Source organism: Bombina bombina, chromosome 8, assembly GCF_027579735.1.
Source record: "Bombina bombina isolate aBomBom1 chromosome 8, aBomBom1.pri, whole genome shotgun sequence".
Lineage (NCBI taxonomy): Eukaryota > Metazoa > Chordata > Amphibia > Anura > Bombinatoridae > Bombina > Bombina bombina.
The window spans coordinates 340,377,733-340,397,689 of record NC_069506.1 but is presented as its reverse complement, the minus strand read 5'-3'; the positions used below and the strand labels follow the sequence as shown (position 1 = coordinate 340,397,689).

Sequence of the window (19,957 nt, the reverse complement as noted above, 5' to 3'; positions counted from 1 at the left end):
TATGTAATGTTTATAAGATTTGTTATATGTAATGTCTATAAGATTTGTTGTATGTAATGTTTATAAGATTTGTTATATGTAATGTTTATAAGATTGTTATATGTAATGTTTATAAGATTTGTTATATGTAATGTTTATAAGATTTATATGTAATGTTTATAAGATTTGTTATATGTAATGTTTATAAGATTTGTTATATTTAATGTTTATAAGATTTATATGTAATGTTTATAAGATTTGTTATATTTAATGTTTATAAGATTTGTTAAATGTATAAGATTTGTTATATGTAATGTTTATAAGATTTTTTATATGTAATGTTTATAAGATTGTTATATGTAATGTTTATAAGATTTGTTATATGTAATGTTTATAAGATTTGTTATATGTATAATATTTGTTATATGTAATGTTTATAAGATTGTTATATGTAATGTTTATAAGATTTGTTATATGTAATGTCTATAAGATTGTTATATGTAATGTTTATAAGATTTTGTTATATGTAATGTTTATAAGATTTGTTATATGTAATGTTTATAAGATTTGTTATATGTAATGTCTATAAGATTTGTTGTATGTAATGTTTATAAGATTTGTTATATGTAATGTTTATAAGATGTGTTATATGTAATATGAATCTATTTTTTACATTAAAGGGACATGAAACCCCAAATCTTTCTTTCATGAGTCAGATAGAGCAGACAATTTTAAACAACATTCCAATTTACTTTGATTATCTAATTTGCCTCACTCTCTTGGTATATTTTGTTGAAAAGCATACCTAGGTAGGCTCAGGAAGTGGCATCTAGTTGCTGATTGATGGCTGCACATATACACCTCTTATCATTGATTCACTGACATTTTCAGTTAGCTACCAGTAGTGCTTTGCTGCTGCCTTATTAAAGGATATCATGAGAATGAAGCAAAACTTATAAAAGAAGTAAAATTCTATGCTCTATCTTTATCATGAAATAATAATTTGGGTTTCATGTCCCTTTAAATACGCTTTGAAAATGATTACATTTTTGAGTAGTGTATATAGCGCAACATTGCATACAGAAGTGTAGTTTAAGACCATTAGGGTCTGATGATAAATGATTTCCTGCTTGGAGAGAAATGATAGTGCAGGCTTCACAGGGGCTGAACTTACTGAATGCTATAAGAAAAAGGGCAGAACCTGGAAGTCCCAGAGAGAGGAAAGAGGCCTTCTATAGATTTCTGCTTAGATGAGATTATCTAAAATGATGCCCCAGCACTCCGAGATCCATCCAGAACACTAGACAGGCAAATCTTGCTATACTTTTCACTGCATTTCTGTATGTGAACTAGAAACAACCCCAGTGCAATATAGCACTGCGTGACATAAAGGTTTTGCAATACTTACACTTTGTGCTTTGTATTTTATATTACTTTAAACTTCAGATTGGGTCCTTTCAATATTATCACATTTAAACTATGAACTTTGTCTTTGTATTTTAAACCCCTAAATCTCTGTCTGTTTCTAAGCCCCTGCAGGCCCCTTAATCTAAGTGCATTTTATTAGCTTTTCACTAGACATGTGCATCGCTAAAAAATTTGTTTAGTTTCATTTTGTTTTGATTAGTTAAATAAATAAAAAAATAAATTAGTTAAGTTTTAAAATAAAAATAGTTTCAGCAAATTAGTTATGTTACGTTAAATCATTTTTTCGGATCGGTTTGTTTTTTTGGATCCATTCTCTTTTTATATGCATTATTCTATTCGGAAGTTTAGAATAGAATAATGCATATGAATAAAGGATGGATCCGAAAAAACGAAAGGATCCAAAAATGTTTTTTTAATTTAACATAATTAATATACCGGCGATTGCCAAAACAAAATTATCTATAACCGCTGCCACCACCCACATCACCGACACTAAATAAAGCTGTTAACCCCTAAACCACACACCCCCACATCGCCAACACTACCTAAACCTATTAACCCTTAAACCGCACCCCTCCACATAGCCAACACTAACTAAATCACTAAATAAAGCTATTAACCCCTAAACTGATGTTCCCCTACATTGCCAAAACTAACTACACCTATTAACCCCTAAACCGCACCCCCTACATCGCCAACACTATCTAAACCTATTAACCACAATACCGCACCCCCCCCCCACATTACCAACACTAACTAAACCTATTAACCCATCACTGAAACTAAATAAACCTATTAACCCCTAAACCACAGTTCCCAAACATTGACGACACTAACTAAACCTACTAAACCCTAAACCACAGTTCCCTGACATTGCTGACACTAACTAAAGCTATTAACTTCTAAATCGCCGGCCCCCACATCGCAACAACCTAAATTAAACTATATTAACCCCTAAACCTAATACCCCCTAACTTTAGCATAATTAAAATAGACCTAAATTAAAGTTACAATTATTAACTAATTACAATATACAATATAACTATTTACTAACTACCTAGTTAAAATAAATACAAACTTACCTGTGAAATAAAAATAAAACCTAAGCTCGCACTAATAAAACCCAACATTACAAAAAATAACAAATGAAATTATCCAAAACAATAAAAAATTATTCCTATTCTAAAACCGCGTTAAAAAAACAACAAAAAAACCTAATCTATTATAAACTACCAAGGGCCCTTAAATGTTTTTTTTGCAGGGCATTGCCCTAAAGCTAACAGCTCTTTAGCAAAACATGTACTCACTCCTTTGGAGTTACAAGTGAGTCAGCACTGATTGGCTAAAATGCAAGTCTGTAAATAGCATTGAGATAAGGAGGCAGTCTGCAGAGGCTTTGATACAAGTTAATTAGAGAGGTAATAAGTATATTAATATAACTGAGATAAGGAGCAGTCTGCAGAGGCTTTGATACAAGGTAATTACAGAGGTAATAAGTATATTAATATAACTGAGATAAGAAGCAGTCTGTAGAGGCTTAGATACAGAGTAATCACAGAGGTAAAAAGTATAATAATATAACTGAGATAAGCGGCAGTCTGCAGAGGCTTAGATACAGGATAATCACAGAGGTAAAAAGTATATTAATATAACTGAGATAAGGGGCAGTCTGCAGAGGCTTAGATACAGAGTAATTACAGAGGTAACAAGTATATTAATATAACTGATATAAGGGGCAGTCTGCAGAGGCTTAGATACAAGGTAATTACAGAGGTAACAAGTATATTAATATAACTGAGATAAGGAGCAGTCTGCAGAGGATTAGATACAAGGTAATCACAGAGGTAAAAAGTATATTAATATAACTGAGATAAGGAGCAGTCTGCAGAGGCTTAGATACAAGTGAATTAGAGAGGTAATACGTGTATTAATAACTGAGATAAGGGGAAGTCTGCAGAGGCTTAGATACAAGTTAATTAGAGAGGTAATAAGTGTATTAATAACTGAGTTGGTTTTGTTAATAAAGGGATTATCTATCTTTATAAACAATAAAAATGCTGGAGTAGACATCCCTTTAAATGGGCTGGATAGAGCAGGAGATTTTAAACAAATGTATAATTTACTTCTGTAATCAATGTTGCTTAGTCAAGAGTCCTTCTAGGTGAGTTCAGGACTGTGCAAGTGTCTCTAGCCATCTGGCAGCAGTTTATAGCAACAAACATTACTGCCATAGTCTACTAAAGACACACGCCTAAGCCTTTATCAGCCTACCTAGGTTTAACCTTAACAAATGATATAAAAAAACAAAGCTAATTTTATAATAGAAGTAAATTGGAAAGTTGTTAAAGATCACCAATTAAAGGGACAGTCAAGTATAAATTAAACTTTCATTATTCAGATAGGACTATTAATTTTAATTGACTTTCCAATTTACTTTTATCATCAAATTTGCTTTTTTCTCTTGGTATTCTTAGTTTAAACTAAACATAGGTAGGCTCATATGCTCATTTCTAAGCCTTTGAGGGCTGCCTCTTATCACATGCTTTTTAAATCTCTTTTCAACACAAACAGACAAAGTACACGTGGGCCATATAGATAACAATGTGTTCAGGCACAGAAAGTTATTTAAGATCTAGCACAAAACAATGCTAAATGTAAGACAATAGATAATAAACAGTCACAGTCATGTGATCAGGGGGCTGGAAGAAGGTTCCTAGATACAAGGTAATCACAGAGGTAAAAAGTACATTAATATAACTGTGTTGGTTATGCTAAACTGGGGAATGGGTAATAAAGGGATTATCTATCTTTTAAAACAATAACAATTATATGGTTGACTGTCCCTTTAAGTAATGAAGCTCTATGGGAACCTGAAACTGTTAGCTTTATTTTTAATAGAAGAAACTCAGAGCCGTAATTCAGTTTGTGTGCACTCGCAAACCGATAAATAAGCTGTCGGAAGCAATATTGTTTATCAACTGCTTCCAACGGCCCGTTATAACTCAATTTCGGCAACCGGTCTCTGGCTGCCGAAAAAATTATTGTGCCCCATACAAAGTATCAGAAGCCACTAATCTTTTTAAATAATACCCGGTTTCCAATGCCCACGCAAACTGTTAATACACTATCGGAGACTGCTGATACCAGCTCAGCTAGGTGTAAAAAAGGAAAAAGGTGCTCTTTGAGACCTTTTCATATTGAAATCTAACCCGACACGTCAAAACCCCTCTATCCTCCATCCCCCCACAATGCAAACTAGCTATTAAAACTATTAACCCCAATCCGCCATGCCCCCATATCACAAAGTATCGATTTAAACCATTAACCCCTAATATGCCATGCCTCCATATTGCAAAGTATCTATTTAAACCATTAACCCCTAATCCGCCATTCACCCACATCACAATTAACCTAATAAATCTATTAACCCCTAATTCACCATTAACCCACATCACAATTAACCTAATAAATCTATTGACCCCCTAAACTGCCATTAAACTACATCGCATTTAACCTAATAAATCTATTAACCCCTAAACCTCCAAACCCCACAATGCAAATAACTAATCACTAAGCCCTCTAACCTAACACTCCCTATATTAACTTGTATGTGGCACCGTATATGTGATCAATTTTAGTGTAAGGTCGGGTTACCATAGTAACCTATTGTTTTAGAAATCCGTCATCGGGTGGAAGCGTTAACACAACGCTAACTTACACCTACACGAAAAGAGCTACTGCTCACAAAGCGGAAACCTTTTCAATGGAAACCTGATACTAAAATGGAGCCATAAATTACTTTTAGCTGTCGGCCACTTTGCTAGCTTACAGCTCCATTTTTAACGACTCAATGGAAGCGAGCCCAAAAAGTGCAATGTAATTTGTAAAATATACACATACATATACAAAGTATGAACCTAGTTTGTTAATGTTACACAGAAACTGTTAAACATAATCAGAATTTGCAAAATCACAACCCTAAATACACTGAGGTATACAGAATCTATTTGCATTAAAATACAAAATAGATAGTGCGAAGTTTAAATGTAATAAAACTTAATCTGAAGTGTAAAGTAACATAAAAAACAAAGCAGAACGTAGAAGTGCAGAAGACCTCTCATTTCATGCAGTGCTCTATTGCACGGGACTTGTCTCTCCACATATAGAAAATAAGATAATGTCCCTTGGAGTATAGCAATATGTGTATTTTTAGAAAATCGTGAGGCATCTCGTTGTGCCAGAGGATCATTTTACATCATCTCATCTGAGAGGAGAGGTCTCTATTATCAGCTCCTCAACAAGATACAGAGCTCACAGTGTCAAATATGCTTTTGGATAATCTTGTCATGGACTTGCTGGGAGCCCCAGTAAAGTTTAACAATATACAGCTGATATAACAGGAGGGATACAAGCAACTAGCAGTTAATACGGGGTATAATAAGTGTGAAGCCTTAAATAATAAAAGGGGTTTTCTTTGCGGTGTCATTGGGTACGAGGTACTAGCAGTCCAATAGTTTTTAATTTGCGATTTACAGTAGTATTAATGTGGATAAGGAAGGAGCAGGCTTACATACGTCATTTTTTAATGTGCAGCATCGCCAGAGCTATTTTGACCAGATATTTAATACTGCTGAGCATCCAAGTGGTGGTAATAGTGACCTTAAGGGACAGTTTGTACAACTAGAAAGGTTACTACTTACTGACCTCAGACTAATGTGGGATGTGGTTTCATTCAACCATTACATTAAAGCCAAGAGAATACCGAGGGGTCTAAGAATAAAGAAGTACACTTCCTTTGATTTGGAAGATCAGGGCCTCCAATCAGAATGGAATGAGGCATTAACTGAATGTTCCTTGACTTTAATGAATAGTATAATTAAGAGTAAAACCAACAAAAGAGATAAATTAAAAATCAAAATTGATGAAATCAAAATGGATTTGAAAGCTAATAAATCAGATCCCAAATATGTTGAATTTAAGAATAACCTCAAATCTAAAATTCAAAGAACAGATGAAATGCTGGCTGAGAGGAAAGGCAATAAGTTTAATAGATATTTGGAGGACTATTTGAACAACAAGGTTTACAACTGGTCAAGGTTCCAAAATAAACCTAGGAGGAAACCATCCTATAACAAGAGGGGAAGCAAACCTTCAGATGATGATGATAAAGAGAAACCCCTGAAACCGATTCTTAAACATAAGAATTAACGGAGGGTGGCTTTTTCCTCCCCGGATACATCTGACCAAGATTCCTATGCATCTGATAGAAGTGGGGCCTCTCTTCCATCGGCAGCCACAAATGTCTTCTCTTCTTCTTCCTCCTTTATCTCTGTTCCCTCCTCCTCCTGCCCCCTCTTGTCATTGCAGGTACTAAGTGACAGTGACACAGATGAAGATTTACATTTGGTAGTACATTCCAAAGACAAAGCAGTCCCTTTAGGAAACGCACCAGGAGGGCTGGCAGAAGAAACAAGAAAGTCATCAAGAAAACAGAAATTGAATCAGAAGGATTCCGTCTTAAATTAAAGGTCGAATTAACAGATGAAGAAAGGTCTTTACTTAGTAAAGGACTGTGCTTCGCTCCAACTAACACCTTTTCAGCATTCAAAACAATGATTGACGTTAACAAATTTGTTATGAAAATTACTTTAAAAAGGTTTTTCAAATTTCAGGAAAAAGATACAAATAATGCTATTGATAATACTGACACATGCAATATCAATGTAAATACTGACAATGAGGGGTATACTGATAAAAATGAGAGTGTTAACAAGGAGGGGTATACTGTTGGTAATGAGAGTGCTAAACAAGATGACTTCAGATTTGGTGATTTTATAACACTGAATCAACTAAGATATAACGAAGATTCATACGGTACTAGTGACTGTGAAATCCCATCACCAAATAGGAAGCCATCTGAATTTTATCCTACTAATGCTAGAGGGTATGCAATCAACCTCTTCATAAGAAGGTACAAAAGGAATTGTTAGAGTTAGAAAATGTGACCAAGGGACAGATTATACACTCAAATTTAACCAAAGCAGAGAAAACAGCACTTCAAAGGCTTTATTCTAATGACAACATTGTCATTAGAGCCTCGGACAAAGGAGGCAATGTGGTGGTCCTGGATAAGGACTACTACATTAATGAAGCCAAGCGCCAGTTATCCGATCAGGAGACTTATAGAAAGTTAGAAAGAAATCCTACAGAAATTTTCAAATCTAAGCTCCACAATATTATCGAACAAGGCGGCCTTAAGTATTTTCTCAGAAGAACAGGCTAATTCCCTGATTCCCTTACATCCTATGGTACCTATATTTCATCATGTACCTAAAACCCACAAGGATGTAACTCTCCTCCGGGTAGACCCATTATTTCGGGCATAGGCTCTATGTTTGAGCCACTGTCCGAATGGGTTGACTCAGTCTTGCAACCCCTTGTTAAGAATGTTAACAGTTATTTGAGGGACTCAAGTCATCTTATAGACTACTTAAAAAAACACTAAGTGGTGTGAGGATTACAGATGGGTGGTAGTAGATGCCACATCATTATACTCAAGCATACCACATGCGTTAGGAATCAGAGCATCACAATATTTCCTAAGCTCCGCCACTCAATATTCAGTTGAATTTATTATTTATTTTTGTGAAATTGTGCAGTTCTTACTCGCGATGGGGGCAAAGTTTGCCCCCTCGTTTGCCAACTTATTTGTAGCCTGGTGGGAGGATATGTACTTATATACTATATCAAATCATTTTGCTGAGGTTCATAAATGATTTGATTTTTATTGTACAGGACCCCTTTTATATCAACTCATTCATGGAATATCTTAATGCCAACGAATTGAATCGGAAATTATCCGGTGAGATACATACTCATACAGCTTGTTTTTTTTATCTTACCCTTACAGGCAGTGTAGATACAGGTATTATACTTACTGACACTTTCCGTAAGCCTACAGCCGGTAATACCATTTTACACGCTAAATCCTGCCATCCATCGCACCTCATTCGCTCAATTCCCAGAGCAAAATATATTTGTATGAGGAGGAACACTAACTCTGACCACAATTTTTACACTCAATCAGCAGAACTTACGAACAGACTCAAATTGAGAGGATATTCAGATAAGGAACTTCAGAAATCATTTAATAGTGTAAAATCCAAAAAACAATCTGACGTCCTCTACAATAAAAGAGAAAAGAGGTACTTTGACAAAGATACTGTGGTATTCTCTACAGAATACTCCAGACAGTACCATGATATTTGTAATATCCTTAAGAGAAATCTTCATATCTTGAATGAAGATGAACTCTTGGGTGACGTTTATCGATCTTGTAGGTTTGTTTCAAAGAAGCCGCCTACATTGGCCACAAGATTAGCTCCAAGTATGATCAACAGTAAAAGTGCCAAGCCCAAGGATTGGCTACAAAAAAAGGCACATTTAGATGTGGAGCAAGAACTTGTATCACCTGTGGAGTGATTAGTCAGAACAATAATTTTTCAAGTACTGTCACCCAGGAGAAATTTATGGTTAATTTCTATGCTAATTGTAGAACCAAATTCATTGTTTATCTCTTAGAATGTACTATCTGTTCCCTTCAATATGTCGGACAAACGACAAGGGAACTTAGATCTAGGGTTAAGGAACATATTAATGACACTAAGAACTATAACAAGGACTCAGCGATAGCGAGACATTTTAACCTTATACATTTTACCCATAAAGCATACATAACAGTTAAATTCATAGATAGAGTCCATTCTCCCATTAGAGGTGGCAACAAACATAAGTTATTATAGATGTGTGAGCTGTATTGGATACATAAATTGAAGACCATTACTCCTTCAGGCTTAAATAGAGAATGGGATATGTGTTATTATTTTGAGTAGTGTTCAGCTCCTCTTAACATAAATTTTAATATACATTTGAGTCCAGTAGTCATTGCCGTTTGTATTTCATTGACTATATTCATATATAAAATGACCCATTGGTACACTATTTGGCCTTTATATTGAGAGTGGATGGGTAGCCTCATTTAATACATAATGTAATTTTGTATTGCTAGTTTCCTCATTAGCATATGCTTTAATATTTCAATTTTAATTTCAATTTTTATCACTGTTGAATGGCTTAGAACATGGTTTCCATCCATATTATACCTTATCTCTCTATATGCCATTATTGTATCCGTTTGCACTTATGTTGAATATTTTATCTTTTCCCTTCTTTAAGTAGGGACCATTATTGTCATAGCTTAATATTATATTATATTGAATTTCACATTGGACATCTTTGGAGTAAATCATTGCATTTAGGGAAAGTAATATCAGTTTATTTCTGTCCCATTCAGGTTCAGGATTGGAATGGCTATTAATGCTTTGTTGCATAACCAATTTGTTTTAACATCAGAACAATTCTTGTTATAGTTTAAATAGAATAATGCACTATTTCATTTGTTTTTGCATTTATTAATTTATATTGATTATGCTGTATTATTCGTTCTGTTTATTGTCTTAGCTTTTTACCACTGCCTATCGTATATAATTGGTTTTTCCTTTTTAAATTGTACAAAGATCGCTATTGGGCACTGTCCCTTTAAAAGGAAGGGACAGTTCCATGAACTACAGTCCTATGAGTAAGTGCCGAGCATAGGCACGAAACATGTTAGGATGTTCATTGTGCTATCCTCTATGTACCTTGTTTTTAAGGTATACTAATAAAGTTTATTTTTTTACTTTTTACCTCCGCAAGTGCAGCTAATTTTTTTCTTTTTTATGGACTTTATAGCACTCTAAGATCATTTTGGATCATCTCGCCTGAGCAAAATCAAACCCCCTGTAAATCATTACAAAGGAAACAATTAGCCAAACAATATAGTTTCTTACCCCCTTTTCTGCCACTTCTAAATGGTATGAACAAACAAATAGATTTGGTTATGCAATCATTCTTCCATTTTGTCTAATAATGTATTCAGCTGGATTGCTAAATAGGCACATCTCTACTTTGTTGGTAATTCTGTAGTAATCTCTTCTTAAGCAAATAGCTTTCAATGATATGAGCTGGAAAGAGACTAACTTTTGTTGATATGTTTTAAAAAAAAATACGGCTAGATTATGAGTTTTGCGTTATGAGGGGTGCGGTACTAACTTGCACTTTATTCTCACCGCTCACTTTCCTACAGTGCTGGTATTACAGGTTTTTACAAACTCAGCGTTAAAAGGCAAGAAGTGAGCGTAGAGCAAAATTGTGCTCCTTACCGCACTCCAATACCAGCACTGCTTAAGTCAGCGGTGAGCTGGTTGTATGTGCTCGTGCACGATTTCCCCATAGACATCATTGGGGAGAGCCGGCCGAGAAAAAGTCTAACACCTGCAATAAAGCATCGTAAATCTCAGTAATGCAGCCCAATTGATTCCTATGGGGAAACACATTTTATGTTTACACATAACACCCTAACATGAACCCCGAGTCTAAACACCCCTAATCTTACACTTATTAACCCCTAATCTTCCACCCGACATCGCCGCCACCTACATTATACTTATTAACCCCTAATCTGCCGCTCCGAACATCTTCGCCACCTACATTATACTTATGAACCCCTAATCTGCTGCCCCCAACATTGACAACACCTACATTATATTTATTAACCCCTAATCTGCTGCCCACAACATCGCCTCCACCTACATTATACTTATGAACCCCTAATCTGCTGCCCCCAACATTGACGACACCTACATTATATTTATTAACCCCTAATCTGCTGCCCACAACATCGCCTCCACCTACATTATACTTATGAACCCCTAATCTGCTGCCCCCAACATCGCCGACACCTACATTATATTTATTAACCCCTATTCTGCTGCCCCCAACATCGCTGACGCCTACATAATGATATTAACCCCTAATCTGCTGCCCCCATCGTCGCTGCCACTATAACATATTAACCCCTAAACCGCCTTACTCCCACATTGCAAACACTAGTTAAACACTAGTTAAATATTATTAACCCCTAATCTGCCGCCCCTAACATCGCCGCCACCCACCTACATTTATTAACCCCTAAACCTAAGTCTAACCCTAACCCTAACACCCCCTAACTTAAATATAATTAAAATAAATATAAATAAAACCTACAATTAATAACTAAATAAATCCTATTTAAGACTAAATACTTACCTATAAAATAAACCCTAAACTAGCTACAATATAACTAATAGTTACATTGTATGTAGCTTAGGGTTTATTTTTATTTTATAGGCAAGTTTGTATTTATTTTAACTAGGTAGAATAGTAACTATTTAATAACTACCTAGCTAAAATAAATACAAATTTACCTGTGAAAAAAAAACCGAACCTAAATTACACTAACACCTAACCTAACCCTACAACTAAATAAATTCCCTAAATTACATACAATTAACTAAATTCAAAACAATTAGCTAAATTACGAAAACAAAGAAACACTAAATTACAGAAAATTAAAAACAAATTACAAGATCTTTAAACTAATTACACCTAATCTAATAGCCCTATCAAAATAAAAAAGCCCAACCAAAATAAAAAAAAAACCTAGCCTAAACTAAACTACCAATAGCCCTTAAAAGGGCCTTTTGCGGGGCATTGCCCCAAAGAAATCAGCTCTTTTACCTGTAAAAAAAAAATACACACAACTCCCCCAACAGTAAAACCCACCACCCACACAACCAACCCCCCAAATAAAACCCTAACTAAAAAAACCTAAGCTCCCCATTGCCCTGAAAAGGGCATTTAAATGGGCATTGCCCTTAAAAGGGCATTTAGCTCTATTGCGGCCCAAAGCCCTAACCTAAAAATAAAACCCACCCAATACACCCTTAAAAAATCCTAACACTAACCCCCGAAGATCCACTTACCAGGAGAAGTCTTCATCCAAGCGGCAAGATGTCCTCAACAAAGCCGGCAGAAGTGGTCCTCCAGATGGACAGAAGTGGTCCTCCAGACGGGCAGAAGTCTTCACCCAGACGGCATCTTCTATCTTCATCCTTCCGATGCGGAGCGGCTCCATCTTCAAGACATCCGGCGCAGAGCATCCTCTTCAATCGACGGCTTCTTGCTGAATCAAGGTTCCTTTAAATGATGTCATCCAAGATGGCGTCCCTTAGATTCCGATTGGCTGATAGAATTCTATCAGCCAATCGGAATTAAGGTTGAAAAAATCCTATTGGCTGATGCAATCAGCCAATAGGATTGAACTTCAATCCTATTGGCTGATCCAATCAGCCAATAGGATTGAGCTTGCATTCTATTGACTTTTGCCCGTCTGGAGGACCACTTCTGCCGGCTTTATTGAGGACATCTTGCCGCTTGGATAAAGACTTCTCCTGGTAAGTGGATCTTTGGGGGTTAGTGTTAGGATTTTTTAAGGGTGTATTGGGTGGGTTTTATTTTTAGGTTAGGGCTTTGGGCAGCAATAGAGCTAAATGCCCTTTTAAGGGCAATGCCCATCCAAATGCCCTTTTCAGGGCAATGGTGAGCTTAGGTTTTTTTACTTAGGGTTTTATTTGGGGGGTTGGTTGTGTGGGTGGTGGGTTTTACTGTTGGGGGGGTTGGGTGTATTTTTTTTTACATGTAAAAGAGTTGATTTCTTTAGTGCAATGCCCTGCAAAAGGCCCTTTTAAGGGCTATTGGTAGTTTAGTTTAGGCTAGGTTTTTTTTATTTTGGGTGGGCTATTAGATTAGGTGTAATTAGTTTAAAGATCTTGTAATTTGTTTTTTATTTTCTGTAATTTAGTGGGGGGTTTTTTTTAGCTAATTGTTTTGAATTTAGTTAATTGTATTTAATTTAGGGAATTTATTTAATTGTAGGGTTAGGTTAGGTGTTAGTGTAACTTAGCTTAGGTTTTATTTTACAGGTAAATTTGTATTTATTTTAGCTAGGTAGTTATTAAATAGTTAATAACTATTTAGTAACTATTCTACCTAGTTAAAATAAATACAAAATTGTCTGTAAAATAAAAATAAACCCTAAGCTAGCTACAATGTAACTATTAGTTATATTGTAACTAGTTTAGGGTTTATTTTATAGGTAAGTATTTAGTTTTAAATAGTAATTATTTAGTTATTAATTTAAGGTTTTATTTAGATTTATTTTAATTATATTTAAGTTAGGGGGTGTTAGGGTTAGACCTAGATATAGGGGTTAATAAATGTAATATAGTGGCGGCAATGTTGGGGGCGGCATATTAGGGGTTAATAAATGTAGGGAAGTGGCGGAGATGTTAGGGACAGCAGATTAGGGGTTAATAATATTTAAATAGTGTTTGCGATGCGGGAGTGAAGCGGTTTAGGGGTTAATATGTTTATTATAGTGGCAGCGATGTCCGGAGTGGCAGATTAGGGGTTAATAATTAAATTTTAGTGTTTGAGATGCGGGAGGGCCTCGGTTTAGGGGTTAATAGGTAGTTTATGGGTGTTAGTGTACTTTTTAGCACTTTAGTTATGAGTTTTATGCTACAGCGTTGTAGTGTAAAACTCATAACTACTGACTTTAAAATGCGGTACGAATCTTGATGGGATAGGCTGTACCACTCACTTTTTGACCTCTCAGGACAAAAACTTAATACCGGCGCTATGGAAGTCCCTTAGAAAAAGACTATACGTAATTTGCGTAAGTTGATTTGCGGTAAGGCCAAAAAAGTGTGCGGTGCCCCTAAATCTGCATGACTCGTAATAGCAGCGTTAGTGAAAAAACAGCGTTATACCTGATAACGCTGCTTTTTCACTATAACGCAAAACTCCTAATCTAGCCGATAGTTTTTGATTCTGAACCAGATGAGATGACCTGTCCACTGTTTGTAAGGATAATTTTGATTTTTTTTCCCCTAAAAAAAGTCATTTCTCTAAGCTATCTATCTATCTACCTACCTATCTAATGGCGAGATTACGAGTTTTGCGTTAGCCTTAAAAAGCAGCGTTGAGAGGTCCCAACGCTGCTTTTTATCTAACGCTGGTATTATAAGTTTTGCAGGTACAGGTCTACCGCTCACTTTTCTTCCACGACTCGAGGCTACCGCAAATCCCCTTACGTCAATTGCGTATCCTATCTTTTTAATGGGATTTGCCTAACGCTGGTATTATGAGTCTTGGAGAAAGTGAGCGGTAGAGCCTCTACCTCCAAGACTCCAACCACATATAAAAGTCCGTAATTAACAGTTTTATGGGCCGAAACATAAAGCTCTTAACTAAAGTGCTAAAAAGTACACTAACACCCATAAACTACCTATGAAACCCTAAACCGAGCCCCCCCCCCCACATCGCAAACACTATAATAAAATTATTTAACCCCTAATCTGCCAACCGGACACTGCCGCCACCTACATTATAGCTATGAACCCCTAATCTGCTGTCCCTAACATCGCCGACACCTATATTATATTTATTAACCCCTAATCTGCCCCCCCAATGTCGCCACCACCTACCTACACTTATTAACCCCTAATCTGCCGACCGGACATCGCCGCCACTATAATAAATGTATTAACCCCTAAACCACCGCACTCCCACCTCGCAAACACTATAATACATTTTATTAACCCCTAATCTGCCCTCCCTAACATCGCCACAACCTACCTACAATTATTAACCCCTAATCTCCTGCCCCCAACGTCGCCGCTACTATAATAAAGTTATTAACCCCTAAACCTAAGTCTAACCCTAACCCTAACACCCCCTAATTTAAATATAATTAAAATAAAACAAAATAAATTTACTATAATAAAATAAATTATTCCTATTTATAACTAAATACTTACCTATAAAATAAACCATAAGATAGATACAATATAACTAATAGTTACATTGTAGCTATTTTAGGATTTATATTTATTTTACAGGCAACTTTGTATTTATTTTAACTAGGTACAATAACTATTAAATAGTTATTCACTATTTAATAGCTACCTAGTTAAAATAATTACAAAATTACCTGAAAAATAAATCCTAACCTAAGTTACAAATACACCTAACACTACAATACAAATAAATTAATTAAATAAATGAAATACCATTTTCTAAAATAAAATACAATTAAATAAACTAAACTATATTACAAAAAAACAAACACTAAATTACAAAAAATAAAAAAATATTACAAGAATTTTAATCTAATTACACCTAATCTAAACCCCCTAATAAAATAAAAAAGCCCCCCAAAATAATAAAATTCCCTACCCTATACTAAATTAGAAAAGTAATCAGCTCTTTTACGATCCCTTAAAAGGTCTTTTTGCGGGGCATTGCCCCAAAGTAATCAGCTCTTTTACGTGTAAAATAAAATACAAGACCCCCCAACATTACAACCCACCACCCACACACCCCTACTCTAAAACCCACCCGATCCCCCCTTAAAAAACCTAACACTACCCCATTGATGATCAACCTACCTTGAGCAGTCTTCACCCAGCCAGGCACCACTGGTCATCCGATGGGGCAGAAGAGGACATCCGGACCAGCAGAAGTCTTCATCCTATCCGGGCAGAAGAGGACATCCGGACCGGAAGACATCTTCATCCAAGTGGCATCTTCTATCTTTATCCATCCGGCGCGGAGCGGATACATCTTCAAGACATCCGACGCGGAGCATCCTCTTCTTCCCGACGACTGACGACTAATAAAGGTTCCTTTAAATGACGTCATCCAAGATGGCGTCCCTCGAATTCCGATTGGCTGATGGGATTCTATCAGCCAATCGAAATTAAGGTAGGAAAAATCTGATTGGCTGATGTAATCAGCCAATCAGATTGAAGTTCACTCCGATTGGCTTATTGGATTAGCCAATAGAATGTGAGGTCAATTCTATTGGCTGATCCAATCAGCCAATCAGATTGAACTTCAATCCGATTGGCTGATTACATCAGCCAATCGGATTTTTCCTACCTTAATTCTGATTGGCTAATAGAATCCTATCAGCCAATCGGAATTCGAGGGACGCCATCTTGGATGACATCATTTAAAGGAACCTTCATTAGTCGTTAGTCGTTGGGAAGAAGAGGATGCTCCGTGTCGGATGTCTTGAAGATGGACCCGCTCTGCGCCGGATGGATGAAGATCGAAGATGCCGCTTGGATGAAGACTTCTGCTGGATTGAGGATCTTTTCTGCCCCGATCGGATGAAGACTTCTGCCGCTCCAGATGTCCTCTTTTGGTTTTTAGAGTAGGGGTGTGTGGGTGGTGGGTTGTAATGTTGGGGGGGTCTTGTAATTTATTTTACAGGTAAAAGAGCTGATTACTTTGGGGCAATGCCCCGCAAAAAGTCATTTAAGGGCTGGTAAAAGAGCTGATTACTTTTGTAATTTAGTATAGGGTAGGGAATTTTATTATTTTGGGGGGCTTTTTATTTTATTAGGGGGCTTAGATTAGGTGTAATTAGATTAAAATTCTTGTAATATTTTTTTATTTTTTGTAATTTAGTGTTTTTTTTGTAATATAGTTTAGTTTGTTTAATTGTATTTTAGTTTAGATCATTGTAGTTAATTAATTTAATTAATTTATTGATAGTGTAATGTTAGGTGTATTTGTAACTTAGGTTAGGATTTATTTTATAGGTAATTTTGTAATTATTTTAACTAGGTAGCTATTAAATAGTTATTAACTAATTAATAGCTATTGCACTTAGTTAAAATAAATACAAAGTTGCCTGTAAAATAAAAATAAATCATAAGATAGCTACAATGTAATTATTAGTTATATTGTAGCTATCTTATGGTTTATTTTATAGGTAAGTATTTATTTTTAAATATGATTAATTTATTTAATTAAAGTAAATTTATTTAGTTTTATTTTAATTATATTTAACTTAGGGTGTTAGGGTTAGGGTTAGACTTAGGTTTAGGGGTTAATAACTTTATTATAGTAGCGGTGACGTTGGGGACGGGAGATTATGGGTAAATTAATTGTAGGTAGGTTGCGGCGATGTTAGGGAGGGCAGATTATGGGTTAATAAAATTTATTATAGTGTTTGCGAGGTGGGAGTGCGGCGGTTTAGGGGTTAATACATTTGTTATAGTGGCGGTGATGTCCAGTCGGCAGATTAGGGGTTAATAAGTGTAGGTATGTGGCGACAACAACGTTGGGTGCGGCAGATTAGGGGTTAATAAATATAATATCGGTGTCGGCGATGTTGGGGGCATCAGATTAGGGGTTCATAGGGATAATGTAGGTGGCGGCGGTGTCCGGAGTGGCAGATTAGGGGTTAATAGTATAATGCAGGTGTCAGCGATAGCGGTGGTGGCAGATTAGGGGTTAATAAGTGTAAGATTAGGGGTGTTTAGACTCGGGGTTCATGTTAGGGTGTTAGATGTAGACTTAGAAAGTGTTTCGCCATAGGAAACAATGGGGCTGCGTTAGAAGCTGGACGCTGTTTTTTTTGCAGGTGTTAGGTTGTTTTTCAGCCGTCTCAGCCCCATTGTTTCCTATGGGGAAATCGTGCACGAGCACATTTTTCCAGCTTACCGCAACCGTAAGCAACACTGGTATTGAGGGTTGAATTGGAGCTAGATTTGGCTCAAAGATCACTTTTCTGAGGCTAACGCAGCCATTCAGAAAACTCGTAATACCAGCGTTGGCTTAAGGGAGCGCTGGAAAAAAATGCTCGATAGCCCCGCAGGTCTTTACCAACAAAACTCGTAATCTAGGCATTAGTATCTACATATATACACACACAATATAGTATAATATAGGTCAAGAAAGAAGATATTATGTTGAAATGTTTTGGGTACTAAAAAAAGTTTTTTTTACAGATTTAATACTCACTGCCACAACTGGAGACGAAAAGCTTCTCAAAACTGTTTGGGATTTGAACCAAGATATTGGAGCTACAAAATGACAAAAAAAAAAACATAATCGTATTTGCTTATACTTTTTCTCAAAATAAATATTCTAAATATAACAAGCAGACTAATTACTTTCTTTATTATTTTTAAGGATAATTATTTCTTATAAAGATAGTTAACACATATTTAGAAACAATAATAACAAAAATTAAAAATCTTAATAAAAAAAGTATCATGTGCTCCTATACTTTCCACATACATAGTTCTGGATAGCCTGGGATCTTAATAATATAAGCACATACATATTTCTCTTGTTAATGACTCACCATATGTGCTCAGCTAGGTCTCAGTAGTGCATTGTTGGAGTTAAACACATTATGATTGATTACAGCATATTTTCATTATGATTCTAGATAAAAAATGGACCTATACTTGACAAGTGCCCTGTTTTTCTGATCACAATGCAAATTCTTTATATTTAAGACACATTTATGGGGCCATTTTCCACTTATAAAATTAAACAGCTAAAAGGACTTGATAAACCTGGACAACACTTTTTGACTTATTACTGGGTACCCCAAAATATTATAAATGTAACATGTTTTTTTTGTCTATACACTGATTTTGCTTGTCACCACATTGGATGATGTATGATGTACATCATACAGATACAAATGCTTCCTGCATGATACATTAAAGTTTATAATGTAATAATAAACACATTTACACCACTGTAAATTAGCCAAATTGATAGCCCAACAAGCCCACAATACCGAAAGTGCCCCTGTTCAAATCCCTTCAAGAGACATATACATGCATTGCTAAGGTTTTGTAGCACAACTGGTTAATTGCTGTTATATATGCCATGCACTTACTGGCATTAATTAAGTAACTTAGGTTGTGGTCATGAAAGGGTTTATCATTATTCAGCTAAGCTGGAATATGAAAAGTCACTCTGGCCTCTTTAACCCTGTAGTACAATGCAACAAATGAGAGTGTAAGGCTGCTTGTCTGCCTGAAACGGATTACGGGTCTGAGCTCTACAGGAATAACTGGGTATGTGTGGATGTGTTAAACAATGTTGCAGTTTGGGGGGTGGGAATTAAATTTACCTATTTAAGCTGGGGCAGCCATGTTCTCTCCCTCTTTCCTTGGTTGACTGTGGTGGCGATTTTCCCTCCCTCCCTTCCCTGTTGCTTTATTTTAGTTACAGGTGATGTATGTGGCGGCCATGGAGAAATTGGCTTTGTTAGGGTTGCTTTAGTACCAGGGCAGGGATTTGATTAGTTGGACTGGTCCTGGAAAGCCCCTGGCCAGTAGTGTTTAGCTCCTCCAGGTTGGCGTGTTTTATGGCTTGTCTCCCTTGGGTGCCCGTAAGGCTTGGAGTTTTTATTTTTTTGTCTATCCTCTTTCTGTGGGAGGACAGCTTAGGGGGCTGGGGGTCAAGTTAATGGGTGTGGTGTTGTCCCTAGGTCATGGCCTAGGGGTGCCACACCCCATGGGCCTGCTGACCTTTGGGCCCCCAGGGTGTCTGTAGTCGATCCGCAGGGGTGGAGTCACCAAAGGCTCATCCCAGGGTGTCCTTTGACCCTGCCCTCTCCCCTGTTTGAGGGTTTTAGTCATAAGGACTCCATTGGCCGCCACTGTTGAAGATGACATTGAGATAAGTCTAGTCATCTAGTTAAAATTGTTTATTAAATAAACCCGACCAAGTTGGTCTTATCCTACAGTTC

General features: G+C 36.2%; 1 protein-coding gene across 1 annotated transcript in view; it reads right to left on the bottom strand.

Moving 5' to 3' along the window:
- The window catches only part of LOC128639046 (NXPE family member 4-like), a 130,142-nt gene that overhangs the window by 54,800 nt on the left and 55,385 nt on the right, over window positions 1-19,957 (bottom strand). The window contains exon 4 of the mRNA XM_053691186.1: window positions 18,205-18,266. Coding sequence (XP_053547161.1) covers window positions 18,205-18,266 — 62 coding nt within the window. The remainder of the gene's footprint in view (window positions 1-18,204; window positions 18,267-19,957) is intronic.